Here is a 23,867-nt window from a genome sequence, read left to right as displayed (position 1 = left end):
CACGCGGACACGGGGAGAACATGCAAACTCTGCACAAAAAGGCCCTTGCCGTCCACGGGGCTCGAACCCGGACCTTCTTGCTGTGAGGCGACAGCGCTAACCACTACACCACCGTGCCGCCCCTGGATAAATAATAATGATAAAAATTGTAAAGACTTTGATTGGAGATGACTGTACGGAGACCCTAAAGTCGTGAACTGCGATATATTTTTTACCTTCACCCACTTTGTTGAAGAAGGTTATGTTTTCGCCTCCGTTTGTTTGTTTGTTCCCAGCGTAACTCAAAGTACTGAACAGATTTTGATTAAATATTTATATTAATATTTTGCCAAGGAACAAGTGATTAGATTTTGATGCAAATCCAGATATGTATGTGGAGCCAAGCTCCAGATATGTATACAGATCCAGGATTTATTTTGTTTGTTCCCAACATAACTCAAAAAATAGACGAGTGAACAGATTTTGATGAAATTTTTAGGAAAGGTCAGCCATGGGCCAATGAACAATTGATGAGATTTTGATGCAAATCTGGATATATATGTGGATCCAAGATCCAGATATGTATGCAGATCCAGGTAACTCAAAACATATTGAATGGATTTTGGTGAAATTTGGTGGACAACTTTAGCATTGTCCTAGGTTCAAGTCATGATTTGATTTTGATGTTGATACTCTGTGGCTTGGCGGAAATATGCGCTCGACCGAATGCCCTTCTAGTTTATCTTGTGCACACAAGTTGTTAACATTTGCACATGAGGTAATAACTTGTTCCCACAAGATTAAAAAAAAAGGTCACCTTTTGGGACTTCAGGGGCTCTGTATGTTTGTGATGTCCATCTCCTTGAAACCTTAAAAATAAATAAATAAACAAACAAACAAATAAATATATTTGTTTTAATGCTACAGACCCTTGGAGATTCCCAGGACCCTATAATGGGAACCACAATTATATAATGGAACAGCAGATAAACTTGTATGAAGAAACTCGATCTTGTCCTGTTTACACCTTCAAAAATTTAATGAAATCTGATGTTATATAATGGTAAAAGATGTTGGATGGCATGACTTAGTGCTATTCCATGCTTGACAAGTTTGTTCAGTCGAAAATCCACAGTGATCTGTCCAAAACTACATCTCGTTTTGTATACTATTTTATTCTGTATACAAAATATTAACTTTAATCATTTTTTAACTTAACCAATTATTTATCAGTGGGTCTAAAATATAAAGTTAGATGCTACAGATTAAGGCACATGTGTGTGTGTGTGTGTGTGTGTGTGTGTGTGTGTGTGTGTGTGTGTGTGTGTGTGTTAGAGAGCAAGAGTTTATAACCATTTAGTCACCCATGACGCCTTCTTTAATGAGGCCAAGCTCATAGCACAGAGTCTCGTAGCGATAGGCCATACGGATCTGAGCCACATTTGTCTTGCGTATATCATTGCCTCCTGGACCCTCCTTCAAATAATTAGTACCCAGGAACCGAACCTTCTCCTGTTGGGGGGATGAATTAAATTGTCGATATCCATTGTTAACGATAGAAAAAGAAATACTGCAAATCAATTTGTAATCTAAATCACACACAGGTTTACATAGTTGTATTTATGTACATTTTATGTACAGTAGACTACGATGAACATGTAAACTTTAATGATTCCCAATGATTGACAAAGACTAGTTTCAGTAATGTCTATTTATTGTCGATGAGCAGGTGTTATTCACATGGACTCAGTCAAGTTAAGTGTGCCATAAAACTGATACTCAAAATAATAAACCATACCTCATGTGACAGGCCACTCTGCAGGACACTGTTCCTTGCAATTTCACACATATCACAGGTGCTGAGCTTGAACACCTGAGCTGCAATTGCGTATTCCTCCATCAAGGGTTCCTGAAGGACAGAAGCATATTTACTTCACCATTTTACATTTTTTTCCAAAGATTCCCTACACTATTCTATGCACATTAGTGCCCCCAGCCATTATGTTTACTTACATTTATACTTACTTAAACTTTATTAGGTACACCCATCCACCTGCGGTTTTATGCAGTTATCTAATCAGCCAATTCCTTGACAGCAGCACAGTGCATCAAATCATGCAGATACAAATCAATAGCTTCAGTTAATGTTCACTTCGAACATCGGAATGGAAAAAATTGTGATCTCAAGTGTGACTTTCACTGTGGCATGGGTGTTGGTGCCAAATGGACTGGTTTGAGTATTTCAGAAACTGCTGATCTCCTGGGGTTTTCACACACACAACAGTCTCTAGAGTTTACACAGAATGGTGCGAAAAACAAAAAAACATTGACTGAGCGACAGTTCTGTCCATGGAAACAAACGCCTTGTTGATAAGAGAGGTCAGAGGAAAATGGCCAGATTGGTTAGAGCTGCCAGGAAGGCTATAGCAACTCATAGCAAGTCTTTACAACCATGGTGAGCAGAAAAGCATCTCAGCATGCAACAGCAGAAGACCACATTGGGTTCCACTCCTGCCAGCTAAGAACAGGAATCTTAGAATCAGGAACAAGTTCCGATTAAAGTGGCCAGTCAGTGTATATTATTACACTGCACTGCAACTTTTTTTTTCTTTTCTGGCCCAGTCATATCTTACCTTGGTGTAGTGGAATTGCATGGGGTCATCAGTGGACAGAGATATCATCAGGCCCTTCTTATGGAACTCCAGTAGTGGATTTTTGTTATACTCCAGAAAGAGACTGTTGTTGCTAAGAGGAGACATGGCAATCGGAATCTGGGCCAGGAAGTACAGATACTGCAGGACTGGGCTCTATGGGACAGAGAGATATACAGAACACATTTTATGTGTTGAATGACTTCCAAACTAGTCTTATAGCGAGCTTGGTATTTTTCATCACTCAACATGGTTAAGAACGAACTTTCATGGGAAGAGGTCACTGATTTTGAATGCCATGTCGTGGGATGTGACCATCTAAGGTTGAGACATGGATCCTGTGACGCTCACAAACCTTCCCCCCCCCCCAATTCAAAACTCACCAATTGATGTTCTACAACCCCAGCTGAGACCGTAGTTATGGCTGCAAGACAAACCCTTGGTTAATATTAATGCACTCATTCTCCTGTTACTGTTTCTGTAGTAGCGACCTACACAGGGACTCCATATGGGAGTCACAGGGACTCCAAATCCTTTAAATGGTTTGAAAAGGTTGTGTGTAATTGTTGAATGTTTTCTGTGAGGAGATAATTATTTAGCATTTTCGATAGGCATCTCCAGAGTGAGCACTTTGCACAATCAAGGGCAAAGCTGTTCCTTTTAAGTTTTTTTTTCTTTTCGCTGTGGTATAAGAGAAATAAAACACTTTGGAATGTGCTTTTGTAGGATAATAATCAATGTTGGGGTGGTAACATTAACTTTGCGTCATATCTGGCCGCATCACTCAACCCCGTCATTGATTATTTACTTCTAACTTCACACTTCTGGGTGTTTACATATTACATATTAGACTGTGAAGGATGATTAGTGGCAATCTGCACTGTACTTTGGGTTTTCAGGTATAAATATACTAAAGTGATGGTTAGGGCGAGTTGATGTTTTACTCTGTCTTTTATGTCTGTCTGCATTTATATTATATAACCCTGTGTCTGTAAATGCATATTTCTGTTTCATACTGTAGATATGTTTTATAGATATGCTTTTTATACCCAAGATTTTTCCTTCTAATCATTTTAAATCTATTATTTATCTATTTATTTATTTAACAGATACTTTTATTCAAAAGAGATTGGCTTTACAGTGTTAACAGCCATGCTTAACAGTCCCAACAGTGGTTATCTGGCAATCCTAGTAATCGAACAAACATCTGGTCACTAGCACAGAACATTCAATTCTGACCCAATACCGCATCAGTTCTCAGAATAAATACAGCTGTAACTGGCGCCACCTGTTAATGCAAACAGGTAACACACTGACCTTCTTGAGGTTGAGACCATGGGAGATGTTGTCAGCTGTCATGAAACAGGCCAACAGGTGGGTGATAGCTCCTGCCTCTCCACAATGTGGCCTGAACAGGAATGTGTTCATTCCTCTCTCCCTGAAAAAATCACAAATACACATATTACAGAACTATACAATTTAGAGTTATCTCCGAGTTATCAAAGCAGCTCTATTAAGTCTTCAGGACCTCTGCTGGTCTAAACTGCATCCACCAGGTTTATCTATATACAGGTTTTTCCATCAGTGTTGGAGGAGAGGTGACCCCTACGCTTAGGTACCACTGGCACTAGCGTAGTACGGACCAAATATAGATCATGACATTGGGCCCGACTGAGGTAAGTGAGTAAGTTTATCTACCCAAAACAAACTAATTAAATTCATATCACAGTTGGGACTTGGGTGGTATTTTTCATGCTCCACTTCCTGTTTTCTTGACACTTACTTGCGCAGCTGGTTGAGCATGGCAATGTTGGCATACATGTAGTAGATGTAGTAAGTATAAGATGGGTTCTTCACACCATCCCACTCATTTGGCTTAGGGCTCTTTGTAGAGAACATGTGACCGCTGTGCTTGGATTCGTCATCCACACTGTCAAAGCCTGTGATCTGTGAACATGAAAGGAAAGATGTACCCATAGACTGTTCAGACAGTGCACTGTCAGAAATAGGGATACGTTAGGAGTCCATTTCTGTCCCTCAAGGTACAATCTACACTAATATACCCTCTAGGGCTCATTATTAGACCTCAAGGTAACTATGTGAACCTTTTTAGCGCCAAAAAGGTACATACAAGTTCATATGCAGTATATAAAGAGTACAGAGACAGAGGGTAGAGGGTACTGCCCCAGTGACAAGCTGGTGTACCCCTAAAGGTACAATAATGTACTTTATTTTCTGAGAGTGTACGACAGACAGTTGAGTGAAAACATTTCCATATCCTTAAGTGAAGGTGACAAAATTAATTAAAAGTTAGATTTTACCATTGTTTTCACAAATAACAAGATAGTCAATTTTTAAAATTATGTTTATATAATGGATTAGTCGTGGACAAATTGTACCATTTTGCAGCACAATGCAGCACGTCATTTCTGAATGTGATATTAATTTTCCCTCATAACTGCCTACAAACTCTTGTCTATCCTTTGTAAAGCTTTTGGGTTCACCCACAATCCTCCTATTATTCATCCTGACATATCTGTTCTAACACTGTCAGAATGCTTGCCTAGTCTTTGCCCATTCTTCATGACATTTCTGACATGTCATGTACAATCTTCCTCTGAGTCTGAGAGTGTCAAAGTAGGATTGATTTTTGCCTTTTTAAAAAAATCTTATTTCAGGATACGCTGTAGGAATAAAACCACTAGACTGGAGATGGGAGGATGGATAACACAATAACTAGGAATGTGGCGTTTATTACTTATTTTGTGACTTTATTTGTATACTGTATGTATGAATGACTTTAGGTTGTGTATTGCTCTTGTTGAGTCGCTTACATTTTGCAGGAAGATGCTCAGTTCAGGGTTGGACTGGGGGTTGATGGTGGCCTCGAAAATGGGCATGAAGATATTCTCAAGCATCTGCCCAAAGTGAGGCACAAAGTTCCTGGCTCTGAAAATGTCACTGGATGAGGAGACAACAGAATCATAATGATTTACAAGCCATTTTAAATCCATTAGGGACTGGAAAAATGTTGGATATGGATAAAAAAATGTGAGGTAGGCACTCATAGCAAAAGAGCTATAGAGTGGAATATAGTGTGTAAAGTGCGTCTTCATAATCTCATCTCATCTCATTATCTCTAGCCGCTTTATCCTGTTCTACAGGGTCGCAGGCAAGCTGGAGCCTATCCCAGCTGACTACGGGCGAAAGGCGGGGTACACCCTGGACAAGTCGCCAGGTCATCACAGGGCTGACACATAGACACAGACAACCATTCACACTCACATTCACACCTACGGTCAATTTAGAGTCACCAGTTAACCTAACCTGCATGTCTTTGGACTGTGGGGGAAACCGGAGCACCCGGAGGAAACCCACGCGGACACGGGGAGAACATGCAAACTCCACACAGAAAGGCCCTCGCCGGCCACGGGGCTCGAACCCGGACCTTCTTGCTGTGAGGCAACAGCGCTAACCACTACACTACCATGCCGCCCCATTTTAATAATTTACCACTCAAATGTTTGGGCACACCTGTTCATAAAATTTTTTTTAAACTTGTACTATTTTCTGTTTTATAAATAACTATGAATACACGCATAAAATTAGACTGTGGTCATGGGGAGGCCATGGCCTAATGGTCAGAGAAGCAGTTTTGGGACCAAAAGGTCACTGGTTTGATTCCCTGGACCAGCAGGAATGCCTGAAGTGCCCTTGAGCAAGGCACCTATACCCCCAACTGCTCCCCAGGCTGCTCTGGGTATGTTCTACATTGCTCTGGATAAGAGTTTGCTAAATGCCTGTAATGTAAGAAAAGAGTTAAACAAATTCAAACTTGTTGGCTGTAAATGTGAACAATACTCCATGCATGTATAATTATCGAAACCTTTTAAAGACATACAATTCTACCATATTTCACAAGATTCCAGGACAAATTGGTCTGGACATATACAGCTTCTACGTGTTTAATGTGCAAAACATTATCAGAACATACTAGATTCTGGGGACTTGAATCATCCACTTGAGGTTAAGGGAAAACACCCTGTTCTTGTTGAACCAGCTGGAGAGTTTTGTCCACTCATTGGGATTGCAACCATAGATGGACAGACGAGGCTCGGCATACTGGTACTTGGCATCCTCGAGATCACCTGCCACTTCCTGTGTCACAAAGATCCAAGCTGATCAACCACTAAATCAACTAATTAGCTGCGATTAGATATTATTGGAGTTTTTAATGAAAAGCCCGTTTTTCCAAACGCAAATGAAGGATAGCTATTCAACGATGATGTTAAACTCATAGGAGCTGGTAGTTTCACTGTGTACCTTCAACTTCTCACCTTAATGATGGTGGCAAAGTATTCTCCTCCAATGTAGTTCTCAGTCTTCAGATAAAGGTCACGCAGTTCACTGGCCCCTACAGGGTTGTACTTGGCATTGAACTTATCAAAGCGTTGGAAGGTTTGTCTACCCTGGAGAAACAGGACTGAGGATCAGATGACAGTGTAAAAGTCAGAGGTCTAAACATACCGGTTTCACAAGTTATCACCAGGAGTAATACATTTTTGCCAGCACAGTCTTAGAACCCTTGAAATGACCAAGGGTGTAGATGGTTCAACTGGGATTTAATAGCATTTTTTTTTTTTTAATTGCAGGGTTAGACCCAATCAGCCATATGGATTCCATTGGTGTGAGAATAGAACCTACAGCATGCACATCCAGTGAATCCACGGTCAGGTCATAGGGATGCAGATTGAGGGAGGCGAAAAGTTCCTTCAGGGTCATGTCCTTGCCCTTGATATTGTGCACCACTCGGTCAGCATCGACGTGGTAGGACCTCTTGATGAAGCGCAGAAGATGTTTCTGGTTCATGCAGGCAGCAGCATGAATGTGAGTGTCGACCTGCAGACAAAGCAGAAACAAGGGACTGAAATACAGACAAAAGAACTTTCTTATGCTGCTTTTACACAGGCAGTGGGAACAAGTTGCGCCTGGAACAAGTTGCACCCACTTTCCTTCGTTTTTACACACTCACGCTCTATCAGTGGCAGACTGGAAGTTAGACAGGTGAACATAAGTGTGCATGCGCAAATCATTGATCAGAAGCAAAATGGCAGGTTTACTTACTTGTTACATTACATTACATTAATGCCATTTAACAGACACTCTTATCCAGAGCAACGTACAACATATCCAGAGCAGCCTGGGGAGCAGTTGGGTGTTTGGTGCCTTACTCAAGGGCACTTCAGCCATTCCTGCTGGTCCAGGCAATTGAACCGGTGACCTTTTGGTCCCAAAGTTGCTTCTCTAACTTTTAGGCCATGGCGTCCCCCCTGTTGTCATTGTCTTTACATGTTTTCTAATTTCTTCTTAAGTCTTTTAACTTGTTTTTAACTTGCTTTATTGTCCTCTCACTGCTTGTTTCTCGGTTTAAACGCTTGGATATTTGACGGTAAATCAACTCATTGTGGCCCGATTTCTCCAAATCCAGCTGGGTATCTACATCTCCCCACAACTGGATGAGTGTAAGAACATCCTCTTTAGGCCAGTTATCATTGCATTTGGCTTGGGGATTGCTTGACTGTATCGTCTAAAGATGAAGTTTAATAAGCAAACACACTCGTGAAAAACTAACTATTGAATCTGCCGCAAAGCGGTCTTGTCCGTATGATAAATGCCCCGGATGAACACTACTGTGCATGCATGAGCCCTCCTACTTGCCAGTGATTGTGTTTAGACGGTAAGCACGAACAAGTTGCGCCTGGAACAAGATGTTCCGGAACAAGTTGCACCACCTCGAAAAGGGAAGGAAGTTGTGCCCCTTTGGTGTCAAATTGTTCTGGAACAAATTGTGTTTAGATGGGCTGTTGTACTGGGGCAACTTGTTCTGAGAACAACCTGGTCAAGTGCAAGTACCCGTGTAAAAGCAGCTTTAAAGTTCCAGCTTAGCTGTCAATATATAAAAGCTAATGCGGATAAGATCTTTAGATCTGCAGTACCTTCCTGCAGTTGTAGAAGTCCCTGTGGGGGTTTTTCTTCAGCTCCTTCAGCTCCTCCATTTCATTCAACATCTCATGTACGTTAAATTTGGACATGAGGAATCTCAGACGACGGTGAGTGTATGTCTTTCTAAAAAGGCCCAATCAAATACACTTGTAACATTCATGGAAACAACTACCTTTATAAGTATTCAATACAATTTCACTAACTCTAGAGCCACTCTAATTATTGTGATTTTGAGGTTTTGTATTATCTATTATACTGTGTAGACTATCAACCATTTACATCAAACATCTGATTCTTGGTCTTTGTTTTATTGTGGACTACAAATATATAAAAAATATTTTGGAGAACTCACGTTGGGCCCTGGGCAATGAGGGCGATGAGGAAGTTCATATCATCGATGAAGGTGGCATAATCAGGAGCAGGCAAGGGTAATGGCTGGTGTTTATCTGCAGCTGCTGCATCTTTATAGACATAAATGACTCCATCCCGTATGCGAGCCACGTAGCCAGCATTAGAAGCCAGAGACTTGGTGTTAAAAGGATCCTCTCCTTCTTTAGGAGGTGAACTGAAGACTGCCACACACAATATACACTGTTATGCACTCATATTATGTGTTTTATCGAGTTGAAATGACCACTGTGTTAACTATATAGACTGCTCAGAAACAGGAGGTTTACCTGAACATTGCATTGTTTTGTTAATGGAATAAAAAAAAAAACTCTGGGCATGCTGTTACAGGAAAGTAATCAGCGATGAGGGTGCTGTGATGTGGCTTGGTGTGACGCATCTCCAGAAGATTTCCCAATGGTGGCGATATTTAAGGTATTAAAGAACGACATTTCCTGCTTCTTAAAATCCCTGTGTAAGTTGTTACTACAGAAATAAGCACACGAATATAAACCTGTGACTTGCTTTGCAGCCAGAACTACTGTCAGACCTGCTGTTGTAGAAAATCACTGTCAGAGCTGCTGTTATAGAACATTAATCAACACCTTCTGACCAATCAGAATCGAGAATTCAACAGTACTGTGGTACTAAGCACTAGATTGGTCTCTTCCCTACCTGGCTGCACCTGATCCTCTGGGTTCCACTTTTCCTCCTCGAGCTCATGTAGGTATTGAGATGCAGTTTGGGGGAATCTCTGCAAAGCCAGCCTCATGTACTTTTCTCTGATGCTCAAAGCACGGTACAGACCCTTGCAGGCCACCTCAAAGTCATCCATTGTCACCTGAAAGAAAAACAGATTGTTATAGATTGAGTGGTTTAATATAGTATTAAATCAAACAGTTATAATTTGCAGTAGGTATTAAAGGTAAAATCAGCTAGTTACAAATATTTACACAATGATTTAGGGGGAAATCCCATAAGAGTACAGGTTAGGGAGTAAGGCAAAATGTTTTTAGAGGCAATTTGTAAATTTAAAGCATGATTTGGTACTTTATCAATAAAGATTCACCATACTGATGAATAGACAGAGATGGCATATAAAATTGCATGTTGCCAAATAAGGTTCCATGCTTGTGTCCCCCCTTCATAGCCATTTTAAATGTCATGACTAGATTCCAAGATTCCTGAAATCCAATCTCAGAATGACCTCTCGCTCCAAAGAACATCATCTTATCCTGTGACTTATTCCTGTTCCAAATGAAAGCAGTGATGTGCAGGAGGTTGTCATGTCCATCCATCCATCCATCCATCCATCCATCCATCCATCCATCCATCCATCCATCCATCCATCCATTATCTATACTGCTTATCCATTAGGGTCACAGGGGAAGCTGGAGCCAATCCCAACTGGCTTTGGGCAAGGGATGGGGTACACCCTGGCCAATCTATTGCAGGACTAACACAAAGACAAACAACCATTCACATTCACACCTATGGGCAAATTAGAATAGCCAGTTGACTTAACCCACATAACTTTGGACTGTGGGTGGAAACTGGAACACCCAGAGGAAACCCATGGAAGCACAGGAAGAACATGCAAACTCTGCACAGAAAGACCCCAGTCAGCTGAGGTTGGCTGAAGTTAAAACCCAGAACCTTCTTGCTGTGAGATGACAGTGCTAACCACTGAACCACCATACCGCCATGTCCTGTGCATATTTCATGTAAACACATAATGTTGCATAAGACATGGTTTGTTTTTAAGTGCATTATGGTGGAGATAATAGTGAAACTGACTACATGACTCCTTGATCAAGAACCTAGGTTAAAAATTTTCAAGGAACCAGAAATTTATGGAACATTCCTGCTTGGTTTTTATCAGACTCAGGGGTTTGCAAATGTCAACATACCCCATCAGCATAGTCTCCTGTGATGGTCACCCTCTGGAAATGAGGCACCTCGAGATAGAGTGGTGTGTCTTCCAGCTGTTGGGAGCGATGGATATACTTCTTGCTGTCAGAGAGTTAAAATCAGAGGTAAGGATAGCAATAATGTCAAAGGTATGTTTATTAATGACAATATTGATGATGATGATGATGATGATGATATTGTCATTCATTGTATTGTTGCATGTTATTTTAAGCCTGTTATATGCTTGGTACAGGTGCAGAGAAAAGGAAAAAAGTGACTTGAGAATTATCCCTCATATTCCTCCTACTGTCTATCCTTCAGGGTGTTCAGTGTCATCTTACAAAGTTTTATTCCAAAGAAGTTTGCTAGCTGTTACTAGCTAGGAAGATTAAAAATGACACTGTAACTGAAGGCTAATGTGTGCTTGTTAATTTGGCCAAGTTAGGTATTATAGCTTGCAAACTGAACAGGCTACAGTTACAGGGATACGATAGCTAGAACAGATGAACCTGGAAGTTCTTAGCTAACTGATAAACATCACAATATGTTAGATCATAATAAACATTCAGTAGTGGTTTCCCAATATTAGCTAGACATCTGTACTAGTAGGACATTTGCTAACTTACAGTCAAACCCAGCCCAGATAGAGGGGGTGCATAGAGGGGGTCAGGGCTCTTTGCAGGCCACTCGAGTTCTTCCACTCCAACCTTGGCAAACCATGTCTTTGTGCACATGGGCATTGTCATGTCAGAACAGGTTTGGACCCCTTAAAGGGTGTACACATATAAAGCGATTCACTTGCTGCCCATTTGTAGATGTCAATTGGTTGCTAGTAGATATTCCAGGCTCTGGTTGCCTCAGTATCACTCTTGTATATTTATTGGTCAGTCAGTAGTATCCTTTGCTCCCATTGGCAGTCATTTCAGTTGTGTCGCCAACGATTATTTAGCCTATCATCACTACAAGTTGCCGAATTTCATTTACATTCCATGGTCTCTGGTCATAATATTGCTGCTAGTTTCTTTCTATGTGTACAACCTTTCAGTTCTAGAGAAGAAAAATTGTAATGCTACAGGATACAAGGACATATACAATTGTGCGCTTCCAACTTGGTGGCAACAGATTGGGGAAGAACCATATACTGTATTGGTGTGGTGGCCAGTTGACCCCAGCCTTTTGGCCATACAGTGTATTTTAACTCTTTACCCCTTAATGACGAAATATGACGACCCCATGTATATCCCATAATGACGACATATGATGCCTTGTCTAAAACCTAGTCAAAACCTTGTCTTTAGACTTTTTTTCTTGCAAATATGTTCTCAGGGTGAACAGTATATACATATACAGTGGGGCAAAAAAGTATTTAGTCAGTCACCAATTGTGCAAGTTCTCCCACTTAAAAAGATGAGAGGCCTGTAATTTTCATCATAGGTATACCTCAACTATGAGAGACAAAATGAGAAGAAGAAAAAATCCAGAAAATCACATTGTCTGTCTGATTTTTAAAGAATTTATTTGCAAATTATGGTGGAAAATAAGTATTTGGTCAATAACAAAAGTTCATCTCAATACTTTGTTATATACCCTTTGTTGGCAATGACAGAGGTCAAACGTTTTCTGTAAGCCTTCACAAGGTTTTCACACACTGTTGCTGGTATTTTGGCCCATTCCTCCATGCAGATCTCCTCTAGACCAATGATGTTTTGGGGCTGTCGCTGGGCAACACGGACTTTCAACTCCCTCCAAAGATTTCCTATGGAGTTGAGATCTGGAGACTGGCTAGGCCACTCCAGGACCTTGAAATGCTTCTTACGAAGCCACTCCTTCGTTGCCCGGGTGGTGTGTTTGGGATCACTGTCATGCTGAAAGACCCAGCCATGTTTCATCTTCAAAGCCCTTGCTGATGGAAGGAGGTTTTCACTCAAAATCTCACGATACATGGCCCCATTCGTTCTTTCCTTTACACGGATCAGTCGTCCTGGTCCCTTTGCAGAAAAACAGCCCCAAAGCATGATGTTTCCACCACTATGCTTCACAGTAGGTATGGTGTTCTTTGGATGCAACTCGTCATTCTTTCTCCTCCAAACACGACAAGTTGAGTTTTTACCAAAAAGTTCTATTTTGGTTTCATCTGACCATATGACATTCTCCCAATCCTCTTCTGGATCATCCAAATGCTCTCTAGCAAACTTCAGACGGGCCTGGACATGTACTGGCTTAAGCAGGGGGACACGTCTGGCACTGCAGGATTTGAGTCCCTGGCGGCGTAGTGTGTTACTGATGGTAGCCTTTGTTACTTTGGTCTCAGCTCTCTGCAGGTCATTCACTAGGTCCCCCCGTGTGGTTCTGGGATTTTTGCTCACCGTTCTTGTGATCATTTTGACCCCACGGGGTGAGATCTTGCGTGGATCCCCAGATCGAGGGAGATTATCAGTGGTCTTGTATGTCTTCCATTTTCTAATAATTGCTCCCACAGTTGATTTCTTCATACCAAGCTGCTTACCTATTGCAGATTCAGTCTTCCCAGCCTGGTGCAGATCTACAATTTTGTTTCTGGTGTCCTTTGACAGCTCTTTGGTCTTGGCCGTAGTGGAGTTTGGAGTGTGACTGTTTGAGGTTGTGGACAGGTGTCTTTTATACTGATAATGAGTTCAAACAGGTGCCATTAATACAGGTAACGAGTGGAGGACAGAGGAGCCTCTTAAAGAAGTTGTTACAGGTCTGTGAGAGCCAGAAATCTTGCTTGTTTGTAGGTGACCAAATACTTATTTTACCGAGGAATTTACCAATTAATTCATTAAAAATCCTACACTGTGATTTCCTGGATTCTTTCCCCCCATTCTGTCTCTTAGTTGAAGTGTACCTATGATGAAAATTACAGGCCTCTCTCATCTTTTTAAGTGGGAGAACTTGCACAATTGGTGGCTGACTAAATACTTTTTTGCCCCACTGTACAAGGGTGGCTATAGCAACTGCTTTAAGGGGTAAAGAGTTAATGAAAGAATATACCTCTGGCAAGGCATACTTTTATTGTTGTTACATGTTGTAGGGTTTTTCCTCACCGTCTCTCAATATCATCATCCATGGTTACATGGTGTGCCAGCTCCTGGTTGAGAATGGGGCACTCAGCCACTCCAAACAGGGAGATCTCCTCACGGACATCTTCATCCTTGGTTTCAGAGGCGAACACCTTCTCAGCGAAGGCTCGCATACGATCGTCTGTTTCTAATGAAAAAAAAGACACATACATGTTTTATTGTCATGACTTTTGTGCTAGGACACTAACACCCAAAACTGATTGGTGTAATCAGCACAGGTGATGATGATGGATAAAGGAGAAGCTGAAGACTTGACTGTTCTTCAAGGCAAAGACATAACAAAACAACAAAGTACCAGCCTTTATGTTCCTATGCAAGTACAAGACATGCTATTCATTTTGCTTATGCTATATGTACTGTATATTCTTTTTAATTTCAGACATGATTCATATATGCAAAAAAATTGCTAGCAAATTGCATACTATGCACAGTGTGTACCAATCTATATTTATGCATGGACAATTTAAAATCATTCTTAATCTAAGGCTTGTGTGCAAAGCAGATGATGGAGCAATACGACACCCCAATGAAGCCGGAATATCGACAGCTGGCACTGGCAGAGAAGTTCAACATTCATCGTAGCCATGCAGAGATTTACACGATGGCATGTACACTTATTTACAGCTTCAAGCCATCCATTCAAATCGAAACTACGGTTTATTAAAATCGCAGGGAACCTAAATGAAAATTTCATGCACGTCAGCTATACATGAATTGGCCCAGCAACTCCATGTAGTTTATTCATTTGTCATGTAATTATGTCAAAATGCTGAGTGGTTCCCTTCTAACTGCTAAAGCTTCTTGTGAATTAAATGCATAAAAAAGGCGAGGTCAATCACAAAGCGAGGTGCTTTAATATACTTACTTTGAGCTGAAAATGTGTTTGGCCAGAAGCAAACATACAGGATCCATAAACCAGGATGAAGAGAAAGGGAGGCAGCAGGTTAGACCGAGGAAAGGTGTGTTAATTCCACACTAACGCTTTTACATTTAAGTTATGAAAACAGTAATGTTATCCCAAGTGCATCATAAATTGTCTTCAGTTAAGTTAATGCATGCATCCTGGACTGTTGTACAATGCCTTGCATACAGTGGTGCTTGAAAGTTTGTGAACCCTTTAGAATTTTCTATGTTTCTGCATAAATATGACCTAAAACATCATCAGATTTCCACACAAGTCCTAAAAGTAGATGAAGAGAACCCAGTTAAACAAATGAAACAAAAAATATTATACTTGGTCATTTATTTATTGAGGAAAATGATCCAATAATACAAATCTGTGAGTGGCAAAAGTATGTGAACCTTTGCTTTCAGTATCTGGTGTGACCCCCTTGTGCAGCAATAACTGCAATTAAATGTTTCCGGTAACTGTTGATCAGTCCTGCACACCGGCTTGGAGGAATTTTAGCCCATTCCTCCGTACAGAACAGCTTCAACTCTGGGATGTTGGTGGGTTTCCTCACATGAACTGCTCGCTTCAGGTCCTTCCACAACATTTCCATTGGATTAAGGTCAGGACTTTGACTTGGCCATTCCAAAACATTAACTTTATTCTACTTTAACCATTCTTTGGTAGAACGACTTGTGTGCTTAGGGTCGTTGTCTTGCTGCATGAACCACCTTCTCTTGAGATTCAGTTCATGGACAGATGTCCTGACATTTTCCTGTAGAATTCGCTGGTATAATTCAGAATTCATTGTTCCATCAATGATGGCAAGCCGTCCTGGCCCAGATGCAGCCAAACAGGTCCAAACCATGATACCACCACCATGTTTCACAGATGGGATAAGGTGCTTATGCTGGAATGCAGTGTTTTTCCTTTCTCCAAACATACCGCTTCTCATTTGAACCAAAAAGTTCTATTTTGGTCTCATCCGTCCACAAAACATTTTTCCAATAGCCTTCTGGCTTGTCCACGTGATCTTTAGCAAACTGCAGACGAGCAGCAAAGTTCTTTTTGGAGAGCAGTGGCTTTCTACTTGCAACCCTTCCATGCACACCATTGTTGTTCAGTGTTCTCCTGATGGTGGACTCAAACATTAACATTAGCCAATATGAGAGAGGCCTTCAGTTGCTTAGAAGTTACCCTGGGGTCCTTTGTGACCTCGCCAACTATTACATGCCTTGCTCTTGGAGTGATCTTTGTTGGTCGACCACTCCTGGGGAGGGTAAAAATGGTCTTGAATTTCCTCCATTTGCACACAGTCTGTCTGACTGTGGATTGGTGGAGTCCAAACTCTTTAGAGATGGTTTTGTAACCTTTTCCAGCCTGATGAGCATCAACAACACTTTTTCTGAGATCCTCAGAATTGTCTTTTGTTCGTGCCATGATACACTTCCACAAACGTGTTGTGAAGCTCGGACTTTGATAGATCCCTGTTCTTTAAATAAAACAGGGTGCCCACTCACACCTGATTGTCATCCCATTGATTGAAAACACCTGACTCTAATTTCACCTTCAAATTAACTGCTAATCCTAGAGGTTCACATACTTTTGCCACTCACAGATATGTAATATTGGATCATTTTCCTCAATAAATAAATGACCAAGGATAATATTTTTGTCTCATTTGTTTAACTGGGTTCTCTTTAGCTACTTTTAGAACTTTGTGTGAAAATCTGATGATGTTTTAGGTCATATTTATGCAGAAATATAGAAAATTCTAAAGGGTTCACAAACTTTCAAGCATCACTGTAAGTGTTCACCCTCTTGAACATTTTGTAGTGTTTTTCATGATGCTGTTTCTTCAAGAACAGGACAACTCCATTCAACTAATTATGTAACTAGCAGGTGTGAATACCTTTTTTAGAGAGTTGAATTTTCGATAATCTTGCACACTACTTTATATTGCCCTCTTTTAGCATTTCAGCTAATGCTGTAACACTACAAAATGTGACAGTGGAGGTGTTCCAATTACGTTAACCCTTCTGGAAGTCATGAGAGGACCCCAAGGTGCCTGAGAAGGTTTTCAGTCATTCAATTACCTAGTAATCCTTAACCAAAACTATTTAAATATATAGGTAGAATCTTGAAGATGCTTAACTTCATACGCAAGGAGCTTCATCAGGTGATGATGAAGACATATCATCACATACACACACCCACACATTATACCATACAAGATTATACCCTGTATGTACTTACCTTGACTTACTACTTAGGCTACTACTTACTACAGAATGATTATGATACAATCATTAGGCAATTAGAGTATGTTTTTAAAGAAAAGAAAATGGTGGGTAGAAAAAAAACAGAGTGATGAACTTTTATATGAAGTTCTGTCCATTTATCTGTTCACCCCCATAATGGACTCAACTTATGTCACCAGTAGTAATAATACAAACTAATGACTGAAATAATTCCAATCACAAAATGAGATTAATTGGTCAAAACTTTAAAAATTCATGGCACAGCACAATGTATTGTATTTTGGATAAAGCACATTATATGTAAATGGTGAACAATAAATAAAGGGAAAACACACTTTTCCACTATAGGACACAAGCCACTCCTTAGTCACCAACTCTACTAGTGCATCTCAAACAATTAGAATATGAAAAAGTTCAATTTTTTTGTAATTTAATTAAAAAAGGTGAACTTTCATATATTCTATATTCAATACATGTAGAGTGAAATATTGCAAGCCTTTTTTGTTTTAATTTTGATGATTATGGCTTATAGCTCATGAAAATCAGAAATCCATTATCTCAAATTATTAGAATATTCCCTAAGATCAATCAAAAAAAGGATTTACAATACAGAAATGTCCAGCTTCTGAAAAGTATGTTCATTTCTACACTCAGTACTTGGTTGGGGCTCCTTTACCATGAATTACTGTATCAGTGCGGTGTGGCATGGAGGTGATCAGTCTGTGGCACTACTGAGGTGTTACTGAAGCCCAGGTTGCTTTGATAGCGACCTTCAGCTCGTCTGTATTTTTGGGTTGAGCGTTTCTCATCTTCCTCTTGACAATACCCCATAGATTCTTTCTGGGGTCCAGGTCAGGCAAGTTGGCTGGCCAATCAAACACAGCAATATCATGGTCAGCAAACCATTTGATAGTAGTTTTGGCACTGTGGGCAGGTGCTAAGTCCTGCTGGAAAAGGAAATCGGCATCTCCATAAAGCTTGTCAGAAGACAGAATCATGAAGTGCTCTAAAATCTCCTGGTAGACGGCTGGGTTGACTTTTTTTTTTTGCATTGTAGGTCATAATTATCAAAATTAAAATAGAAAAATGCTTGAAATGTTTTAGTTTATGTGTAGTAAGTCTAGAATATATTGAATTTTCACTTTCTTAAATAACTGATGGAAAATATTGAAGTTTTTCATGATATTCTAATTGTTTGAGATGCACTAGTATCTGTTCCCACAAAGTACTATCCATCTTTAGCTATTATAGAATTGGAATAATTATAGAATTATTCCAATTCTATAATTTTCAGAGTTTGGTGAATAGCAAACTGGATATACAGTATCTAGCAGAGCATGCTCAAATGTGCATCCCCCCCTCCCACAAATCCCTGATACTTACACTGTCCCTCCTCTGAAGTAGTAAATGTCCCAATTAAACAAGGACAGAGAGCAAGGAGAAAGGGCAAATGAAAAAGAAATGTAAAGCATGGAACCAGATTTACCAAGATCTGTAGTGTATATAACGTGAATTTTAGTCCCAGGCCTGGTCCCCCCTTGAGATACAAAGGTTTTCATTCATTCATTTTCAGTAATTGCTTTTGTCATGGTCAGGGTCATGGTGGATGCCGAGTCTATCCTGGGAACACTGGGCACAAGGTGGGAATTCACCCTGAATAGGACACCAGTCCATCGCAAGTTACCATGCCCACACATTCACAATTTAGTTTCGCCAGTCCATCAACCTGTATGTTTTTGGAACGTGGCAGGAACCTGGAGGAGAACATGCATAGAAACTATGCACAGACAGTAACCTGAGCTCAGGATAGAACCAGGGTTTTACAATAATATATGTTTACTAATATGTAGTTAGAAAATACAGTACAATATGCCATTATTGTAACCAAATATTAACTACAGCAACTATAGTAACTACCTGCTAGCAGGGAAGTAAAATAGTGTACATTTATAAGGTAATTTTTTTTTTTTTTATTACAGTGTACTATATGGGAGGTTTGTCTGATGGAGGTCCCCGAATGCCCTGCCATTTCAGCTTTTTCTCAGCTGAAGTGTTTCTATTTTTCACTCTGACAAAATCCCTGGTGACATCAATGACTAAACTTATTCTCGTTAATTGGCTGTTCGAACTGTGATGATCCTTAGCTGGCACAAGTAGGGAAACACATCCAGCTGCTCTTCTGGTCTCACAAAGATGACAATGGCTTTTGGTGGAACCATGTTGTTCAACAAAGCCTCTTCAGACTTGACACAGACTTAATTCAAATACTTTGTACATGCATCTAATGCATTATTCATGCAAGTCAAAGAACTTCACCCAAAAGTTCGAATGTGGCTAGATATGAATAAAGGCTACATTTTTACAACAAAAGTCCTATTGAACATCCTTCAGTTTTCTGGGAGAAAGGGGTCTCTTCAGAACCCTTCAAAATGGTTTATTTATTTCTAAATATATACCAAGTAATGTTTTCAGTAAGCAGGAACTTGACCATCACTGAAGAACAATTAATTAATTATCAAAGGTAAAGCTTCAACCACTACTTCCTAAGATAACAAGGGTTCTTCAGTGATTAAGGATTCTTTGGTTTCTGTTTCAGAAAAGATTCCAAGTAGACTCTTTACAGGAAGCTAGACCCCTTAAACATCATTGAGGAACCCTTGTCCTCTAAGAGTGTGGTGGTTGCAGCTTTACTTAGATCATTCATCATCATGATTAAAGTAGCCGTCGATCCGTAGCCTATTCTGGAGAACCCAGAAGAAACCCAATGCAGACATAGGGAGAACATGATGGTAACCCAAGCTCAGGATAGAACTGTGAGACAGCAATGCTACTTGCTACACCATTGTGCCAACCAGGTTCTCAGTTCCAATCAAATGGACAATGTTTCTCCTCTACCCCAATTAACTCAGCTCATACAGTAAGTGACTCAACAGGGTGAATTAGATCAGAAAAATGTGCGTATAGTATGGGGTTTCCTCAAGACTTTAAATGAAACCAATGTTCTACAGGTCTAAAGTGATCACCTTAATACAGATGTATGATTACAGTATTAACCCTTTTTGCATATTCTAAAAGAGGTAAGTTGAGAATTAGTGGTTCTCCATTCCAGTCCTAGAAAACCCCTTGTGCTGTTTTCCTTGCTACAGCACATATGGCTAAAAACGGCAACAAAACAGTTAATGATTAACTGAATCAAGTCCAATTTTTAGAGCTAAGAAAACACTAAAGCAAAGGTCATCAGAACAAGTCCTGAATCCAGCACAGTTTAGTGATTTACAATCCCAACTGCAAAAAAGTTGAGACGCTGTGTAAACTGTAAATAAATACAGAATTTGATCATTTGCAAATCATGGAAACCCTATATTTCATTGAAAATAGTACAAAGATAACATATCAAATGTTGAAACTGAGAAAATTTATTGCTTTTTGAAAAACATATGCTCATTTTGAATTTGATGTCAGCAACATGTTTCAAAAAAGTTGGGACAGGAACATGTTTACCACTGTGTTGCATCACCTGTACTTTTAACAACACTGTAGACATTTGAGAACTGAGGAGAACAATTGCAGTAGTTTTGAAAGAGAAATGTCCCATTCCCTGATATACAATTTCAGTTGCTCAACAGTTCAGGGTCTCCGTTGTCATATTTTGCGCTTCATAATGCACCAAATGTTTTAAATGGGAGACAGGCCTGGACTGCAGGCAGGCCAGTTTAGCACCCAGACTCTCTTACTATGGAGCCATGCAGTTTTAATATGTGCAGAAAGCAGTTTGGCATGGTCTTGCTCAAAGAAGGAAGGCCTTCCTTGAAAAAGATTTTGTCTGGATGGCAGTACATTACTCTGAAGCATGTATATATCATTCAGCATTAATGATGCCTTTCCATATGTACAAGCTACCCATGTCACGTGCACTAATGCACCCTCAGACCATCACAGATGCTGGCTTCTGAATTGTGCACTGATAAGCTGAATGGTCCCTCTCCTCTTTAGCCTGGAGGACATGGTGTCCATGATTTCTAAAAAAAAAAAAAAAAGAATTTCTACTTTTGATTCGTCAGACCTCGAGACAATTTTCCACTTCGCCTCAGTCCATTGTAAAAGAGCTCAGGCCCAGAGAAGGTGGTGTTGTTTCTGGATATTGTTTACATACGGTTTTAATTTGCATTTGTGGATGCAGTAATGAACTGTCTTCATAGACAATGGTTTTCTGAAGTGTTCCTGAGCCCATACAGTGATTTCCGCTACAGACCCGTGTCTGCTTTTAATGCAGTGTCACCTGAGGGTCTGAAGATCACAGGCGTCCACTGTCAGTTTTCAGCCTTGTCTCTTGAATACAGAGATTTCTCCAGATTCTCTGAATCTTTTAATGATATTATGTACCACAGATGATGTCTCATCTCATCTCATTATCTCTAGCCGCTTTATCCTGTTCTATAGGGTCGCAGGCAAGCTGGAGCCTATCCCAGCCGACTACGGGCGAAAGGCGGGGTACACCCTGGACAAGTCGCCAGGTCATCACAGGGCTGACACATAGACACAGACAACCATTCACACTCACATTCACACCTACGGTCAATTTAGAGTCACCAGTTAACCTAACCTGCATGTCTTTGGACTGTGGGGGAAACCGGAGCACCTGGAGGAAACCCACGCGGACACGGGGAGAACATGCAAACTCCGCACAGAAAGGCCCTCGCCGTCCACGGGGCTCGAACCCGGACCTTCTTGCTGTGAGGCGACAGCGCTAACCACTACACCACCGTGCCACCCTCCACAGATGATGTGATCCCCAAATTCTTTGCAATTTTACATTGAGGAACATTATTCTTAAGTTGTTGCACTGTTTGCCCATGTAGTCTTTCCCAGAGCAGTGAACCCCTTCCCATCTTTACTTCTGAGAGACTCCGCCTCTCTGGGATGCTCTTTTTATTCCCAATAACGTTACTGACCTGTTGACAGTTAACCAAATTATTTTTATTTAGCATTACACAACTTTTTCAGTCTTTTGTTGCCTCGTCCCAACTTTTCTGAAACATGTTGCTGACATCAAATTCAAAATGAACACATTTTTCCTAAAAACAATAAAATTTCTGTTTCAACATCTGATATGTTGTCTTTGCACTATTTTCAATGAAATATAGGGTTTCCATGATTTGCAAATATTCACATTGTGTCCCAACTTTTTTGGAATTGTACCTGTTCAAATACAGGTAAACCCTGGCGATTAATTGGTGGATTGCATTAGATGTCTTTAAGCAGGGAAACAGCCATAAACTAAGTGCCCAATGCTGAAGTCCATATGAAATAGTTGGCTATTCTGGCACCAGAACCAACTCTAAAAATAAAGATCATGTCAATCCTGTGGTCCATGGAAATCCAGAAGCACATGCATCTTGTAGACTGTTTTCTTATGTTACTTATCCAGACTGGAGGGTGAAACAGTAATCTGGCTTCTACCTTTCACAGCCACGAATCATCTTGTCAGATACAGCAGAGCAAGGACAAGAGCAGGTGGCCAGGACGTCCCTGTCTGGTCTCATTCCATCGACTTTGGACTAAATGACAAGGCTATGCCTCAAACAGACCTGTAGTTCTGACTACTGACCTATACAGTGAGCTAGTATTAACCCATCATTCGTGCGCTGGTATGATGATGTGGCTTATCTTTAGTCAAAGAGAAGTCTCCACATTAGTAAGATTTCACAAAGCTGTTAAGATGAATGATTGTCCATTCTAGGGTGCTTTACTATAGTTCAACCCATCTAATTACTTGTGGCGTTAAAAACAGCAGCTTGGAAGGTGATATAAAAATCGTGACGCCTAAGGACTCCCCTGAGAAAACAATTGTAGTGTCAGGAGGTGGTGGAAAACAATGAACTGCTGATAATCTCGTACTAAACGTTCCTAAATGTGTAGTTTCATAGTCATTAATTATAGCTTACAATAGGAACGAGTACTTTCCTGCATTACAGTCTGCATTCTTCTAGATTAGGGGTTCTCAAAAGTATCAAAACGGTTGTAGTTAGGAAGTATGGTACTCTGGCAAACCCTTTTCAATATATAAAAAGAAAAAAAAATTACACAGCTCCATTTATGCTTGCAGCTATAAAACCAACCCAAACTAGTTAACATGGTGTTCAAATGTAAATTCAAAGCCGTTTGTATCCTGTTAATATCCTGATCGCCAAGATATTCAAATAAACAACATTATTAGCACCGCAGACCTCTGGGTTATACATCAGAGATGTTTGAAGCTTCATGGACTCAGTTGTAGAAATAAAAAAAGGTCACACAATTGTGTTGCAAAACGTATAAACAGGTTTCCCTGGGTGGTGCTGTCAGACACTCACCTGGCAATTGAACCTTAGGCATTGTGGCGGTGTGTCGCTAACACTAGCACCTTCTCCCTGTAGATAGACAGAGATGTTCGCATACACATACATACACACGCCGTGCGCTGGCAGTGGGGAAGTGTATGGCTCAGCCGTGTTCAACTGCAATAAGAAACATCAGCTGGCGAGTGTAACCAGAGCCATGTACCCACACAGGAGACGAGCGCAGGAGGCACCAAGCTCTATTTTAGGCTCGATCTGACAGCTAAGGCTCGATTGTAAAGCATGTCAAGATGACAACGGAGAAGGGGCGAGACTGACACTATATAAAAAAAGCAGCACTAGGGGAA

At 40.5% G+C, this 23,867-nt stretch overlaps 1 protein-coding gene across 1 annotated transcript; it reads right to left on the bottom strand.

The window, feature by feature from the left end:
• Positions 1-85: 85 nt before the first annotated feature.
• ampd1 (adenosine monophosphate deaminase 1 (isoform M)) lies at positions 86-23,669 on the bottom strand. The gene is made up of 15 exons (XM_060930911.1): positions 23,536-23,669; positions 13,997-14,159; positions 10,931-11,033; positions 9,696-9,861; positions 8,986-9,205; positions 8,627-8,756; positions 7,335-7,529; positions 6,968-7,099; positions 6,625-6,788; positions 5,465-5,591; positions 4,414-4,577; positions 3,948-4,068; positions 2,613-2,786; positions 1,778-1,888; positions 86-1,491 (listed from the first exon to the last, which is right to left on the bottom strand). Exons 1-15 carry the CDS (start codon positions 23,555-23,557, stop codon positions 1,336-1,338), a joined length of 2,148 nt encoding a protein of 715 aa, XP_060786894.1. The 5' UTR covers positions 23,558-23,669; the 3' UTR covers positions 86-1,335.
• Between the last annotated feature and the right edge of the window lie 198 nt (positions 23,670-23,867).

This window comes from Neoarius graeffei, chromosome 10 (genome assembly GCF_027579695.1).
Source record: "Neoarius graeffei isolate fNeoGra1 chromosome 10, fNeoGra1.pri, whole genome shotgun sequence".
Classification (NCBI taxonomy): domain Eukaryota; kingdom Metazoa; phylum Chordata; class Actinopteri; order Siluriformes; family Ariidae; genus Neoarius; species Neoarius graeffei.
This window is presented reverse-complemented; position numbering and strand designations above follow the sequence as displayed.